Below are 5,106 nucleotides of genomic sequence, written 5' to 3'. Positions count from 1 at the left end.
TACCACAAACACCCACACCAAAGATAGTTTCTATATTGACCCGGCCGGGGATCGAATCTGGGACCTTAGAGATGGTGACAAAAAATCGTGGCCACAGAGGCCGTCAAACGTTTTGCAGCATATTTTATTTTAACAACAATGATATTATAAAATAAAAATTCACGTATCACGTACAAACGTACGTGGCGTAAATTGGAATTTTCTTTGATACATTAACAATAAGCTTTTTAAATTCATAACTTTTGTAACTATAGTGAAAAATAATTAATATTAGATATAACTGGATGACGACATTACCATCTCAGTCATTCGTGATCATGCGACCTGAAAACCCGAAACGTCGGTTTGTTAGAAGAAAACAAAACAAACAAAGTATATAAAGCTTCAGATGGAAAGTAAATAAATGTATGATACTTGAAACAAAGTTCGTTCTCAGACAACTATATTATAAAAGCAACGTTTTGCTCACGATTTCGTCCGACAAGATATCGTCGTGTTATTTCTCGCCAAACTGCGGTTATAAATCGGTTAAACATTTTATTATAATTACATTCGAAGCATATTTTTGTACGTAGGTGTTTTACAGACACGTATAAATTTTAATTCATAATAATTAACACCGTTGTGTCTAATAAATAAGATAACAATCTAAAAAAAAAATTTTAGTATCCATAAAAAGACAGTTAAGTTCAAGTTACTTCTCAATGGGTCATAAATAAATCCTTTAATGTGCTCACTAGAGGATACTGTAAAATATCTAATTAAGTGTTTTAACGTAGGTACACTAGTGAAGTCATTAATATTATAAAAACGTAAGTAATAACATAAATAACGAGCCTTATACGCCACCTAGGCCTACGGTGGGATCGGGCTTGGCCTGAGTCGCTTTCAGATTACGGAGTGCGCTTATGCTCATCGGTGGCACAGTGATTAGTATTATGGGCGCTTGATGAGGAGGTTCCAGACTCGATCCCTGATTTGATTCCTTATTTGAGCCAATTTATGAAAAAACATTATTAAGTTGGTTCTGGTCAGGGTATTCTAGGTATTGCCCTCAGAATTATCGTTACCCTGGTACTCATAGTACAGGAAATTTGAGACCAGAAATTTGGAGTGATTGACTGGCATTTTTTCCCTAAATACTTCTCTTTTTGGCATTGCTTTCAAGAAAATAGAATCTAACAGAGAGACTTTCGAGAAACAACAACGCTATAAGTTGTATACGTAAATAAGATATTATTTCCACTACATCGGGAAGTATGCCTTACTCATAGCCTCGTACCAGGGAAACCCTGTATCGCGGGTACCATGGAGACATACATAGACAGCCAGTTAATATGGGAATCAAATCCGGAACCTCTGCATGACAGTCCAGGGTGGTAACCGTTCGGCCGGGGAAGCAGTTATTAATTAGTTTAGTAGCAGTAGAGGTCGTTGTGAAAGAGTTCATCCATGGAAGTACCTTACCTGTTTCTGCCGCCAAGCAGTAATGTGAGCATTACTACGTTTCGGTTTTGACAGGTATACTCAAATATTTGTGATTTAAAGCTCTGAGTGGCACTGCAACTGTTATCGCTATATGTCACTTATGATCATAATTTTATTATGAATATGATCATATGATCTGAAGGAAAACCAATAAGAAAAAAGGATGTCGAAGAAAGTTCTAAATCAATGGAAAACGTGTGAAGCATTTCCGCCTGCATCGGGCCAATACGGCACCTAAAAAAGATGCACTTATAAATTTATTAAAAACATGAGATACCATATTTCATCTCAAAAACCCACGAGCACAAAATAATTAATGCATCGGCAATATCGATCACAAAATTGTGCAAGAAACTCACACACGTAAACTTAGTGGGAATCTTCGTACAGTCAAAGGTTAGGACCGTGAGTGCAACTTACCTAAACACTTTGAACGAACGAATTCTGTAATCATATAAATAGGGTACAGTTATCTGAACAAGCACATTCGGTGTTCATCCTTAAGCAAAACAACAGCTGAGATGAAGCTGGTAATAAAATAATATAATAAAAATAATAATATGTCATTAAACAATTATCCGAATTGCCTGTTATATGGCTCTCACAGTCAAGTTGCTCAATTTTGACATTTGAAAACATTGAAGTGACAAGTAGAGATTAAATTTTAAAATCATAGTTTTCTAAGGAATTTTGACCTTATTTTCACGTGACGGTGACTTAAATGTCTATAATTTTAGATTTTGATTAATTGCGCTCGTTGTCGTAATTAACAAGGATTTTTTTAGTGTCAGTGATTGTGTTATGTTCCGCAAGTTCGGACTAAATTGGTTCATTGTCTAAGCATCTTTACGATGAGAGGAATCCCGTATCTTATCTTAATCTTCATCGATTGAATTGCAAGTTAATTGAAAAATGGGAGCAACTTTTAAGTTACAATAAATTTTGTTTCAAAACTTACTTGCCTTAGGCGAAGTTCTATATATTATATTAATATTGTGTGTCAACTATATTAATGCGAACTGTTCTAAGAGAGCGCCAGTATCCTATTGAATTTGAAGAGTTATTTATTTATTAAAGTGAAATGCTCAAGATCTTTATTTCTTTCCAGCTTATAATCTTATCAGTATTAGCATGCAGCTATGCAGCGAAGTTGGACAGAACATACCTTCCACCTGCTAACGCAGCAACTGCTGGCGGCGGCCCTGGATCCCTGACAGCTCCTGCTGGACCTTCTGGACCTTCCAGTGCTGGATCTAGACAGACAGGCAGTGGTGGATTTGGCCAATCCTCTGGTGGATTCAACCAACCATCAGCTCTGCCAGGTGCATCGGGTACAAGTGGTTTTGGACAAAGCAACCCACAAGGCCAGTCTACCTTCAGTCAATCTTCAGGACCATCAGGATTTGGACAGTCCGGCCAGTCAGGATCTACTGGCCCATCTGGTCAAAGATTTGGTCAGACTCAAGGATTTGGACAGGCAGGCCAATCAGGATCGACTGGCCCATCTGGACAAACATTCAGTCAGACTCAAGGATTTGAACAAGCACCGTCGGGTTTCGGTCAACCCCAGGGTGGATTTTCAGGCACAGCTGGCTCTCAACCTCAGCGGGCTCAAGCTGATGCTGATAGAAATGCTGAAATCTTGAGATACGATAACCAAAACGACGGTGAAACTTTTTCGTACAGCTTCGAAACATCGAATGGAATTTCTGCTGAAGAATCTGGTGTTGCAACTAATGGTGTCCAGGCTCAAGGTGGTTATTCGTACGTTGGTGACGACGGTCAGACCTACAGAATCACATACACTGCCGATGAGAATGGTTTCGTACCCCAGGGAGACCACTTGCCTACTCCTCATCCCATTCCTGAAGAAATTCTGCGGTCCATCGAACAGAACGCTCGAGCTGCTGCTGCTGGTACACAAGAGGGTAATTTCGTTTATTAAAATATTCGTCAATCAAACTTCCATAAAACTGCAATTTATTAATTGCAATTACATTATTACTCTTCCTTGTTTTCTTTCTGTAAACCACTATAATATTATGGCTTTGGAAAATATAGGTTCTTGTTTTGTAAACGAACAATGCAATATAATATATAGTACTAATGATATTTGCAATTACTTCTGTGACAGAATTACACACATTTTTGTGTTTAAATTAAAAAAGTTTTTAATTCAAGCTTTATTTATTTCCAGGAGCTTACAATCCCGAAGAAGATAACCAGTCGCCGCAAGCTTACAATGCTGGTTCACTTAATTACCAGGGTCAAGGTCAAGCTCAAGGTGCATATAATCAGCCTCAAATTAGTCAAGGAAACCAAGGTGGATTCAATCGACCTCAAGGCGGTCAGAGCAGTCAAGGCGGTTCTTATCAAGGACAAACTACTCAGCAGTCTGGTGGTGCCACTGGTTTCACTCCTTCTAGCTCTAAACCTGGTACTCAAGGACCTGGATTCAATCAGGGATCTTCCGGACAGTTCAACCAACAAGGAAATTTTGCCCCGTCTGGACAACAAAGTTTCCCTGGTCGTTCTCAAGCAGGAGGTCGTGGCTCCCAATTTCAGGGTGGTGATTCTGGTTACCAATATAATCGTCCTCAGACCACTCAGCAGACCCAAGGCTCTAGTGGTCAGTATCGCCCACAATTTAACCAAGCTTCTCAGTCTGGATCTCAGGGACCTTTCAACAGGCCTTCTAGTTCTGGATCTTTTACACCTTCAGACTCTGCTCAGGGATCTCGTCCTCAGGCCTCTAATAGACCTCAATCAGGCACACAGGGATCGTCTGGACCTTCTTTCAGACCTTCTGGATCCAACCAAGGACTTTTCAGTCCTTCTGGTTCCAGCCAGGGAAATGTAGGCCCTTCTAGCTCCACCCAGGGATCGTTCAGAACTCCTGGTTCTAGTCAAGGGTCACTCAGCCCTTCTGGATCCAACCAAGGATCGTTCAGTCCTTCTGCTTCAAGCCAGAATACATTCAGGCCTTCCACCCAATCTGGATCTTCTATGTCTGGTCAGGGCTACCAATACAATCGCCCAGGGTCTCAAGATTCCGGCGCTCCCTCTTTTAACACTTCTGCTGGATCTCGTGCCCAAGGTGGATTGAACGGTCAGGGAAACCCTGGTTCCCAAAACCGTTTACCCGGCCAAGGTCAGATTGGTTCCCGTCCAGGAAACCAAGCTAGTGCTCAGGGTGGTTTTCCAGGAGCACAAGGAGCTCAAGGCCCTGCCTTCGGAGGTCCTCGCCAGCCACCTAGCTTCAGCGAAGAAGAAGGCTACAAATACTAAACCAAAGCTTTTATTATTTAATTTTAAACCGGCATTATAAAATAAAAAAAAAATAGGAAATAATTTTGTACAAATTGTATAGAATTGTAAAACAATATGGAGTATCACTATGTGATTGAATGTAAATGGGATTTTAAATAAATGAAGCAAAGTACATTCCTATCGTCTTATTTTCTTTTAGAAGATCCAATTTTTATTTTGTATTTTGATATCAATATTCTTATTTATTGTTATCTTTGCGAAAGTTGTTTGTTATTTAATATTTGTTATTTGCGAAGGTGGTAAACCAGCTTAAATTTATTTAGATATTTTTACTATACTGTGAGTAAT

General features: G+C 39.5%; 1 protein-coding gene across 1 annotated transcript; it reads left to right on the top strand.

Annotated features, from left to right (window-relative positions):
* The first annotated feature begins 2,569 nt into the window (after nucleotides 1–2,569).
* Nucleotides 2,570–4,853, top strand: LOC113230948 (pupal cuticle protein 36-like). The gene is made up of 2 exons (XM_026465058.1): nucleotides 2,570–3,416; nucleotides 3,686–4,853. The coding sequence occupies exons 1-2, from the start codon at nucleotides 2,570–2,572 to the stop codon at nucleotides 4,774–4,776; spliced, it is 1,938 nt and encodes a 645-aa protein (XP_026320843.1). The 3' UTR covers nucleotides 4,777–4,853.
* The last annotated feature ends 253 nt before the right edge of the window (nucleotides 4,854–5,106 follow it).

The sequence above is a fragment of the Hyposmocoma kahamanoa genome, unplaced genomic scaffold (genome assembly GCF_003589595.1).
Source record: "Hyposmocoma kahamanoa isolate Upper Pololo Valley unplaced genomic scaffold, ASM358959v1 64, whole genome shotgun sequence".
NCBI lineage: Eukaryota > Metazoa > Arthropoda > Insecta > Lepidoptera > Cosmopterigidae > Hyposmocoma > Hyposmocoma kahamanoa.
The sequence above is the reverse complement of the archived record's forward strand: the minus strand, read 5'-3'. Positions and strand labels throughout refer to the sequence as shown.

Excerpts from the sequence above, each read along its gene's own strand:
- LOC113230948 (XM_026465058.1), top strand. The coding sequence starts at position 2,570 with ATGCTCAAGATCTTTATTTCTTTCCAGCTTATAATCTTATCAGTATTA. Across the intron at positions 3,417-3,685 it reads TGCTGCTGGTACACAAGAGG|GAGCTTACAATCCCGAAGAA; the intron begins GTAATTTCGTTT and ends ATTTATTTCCAG.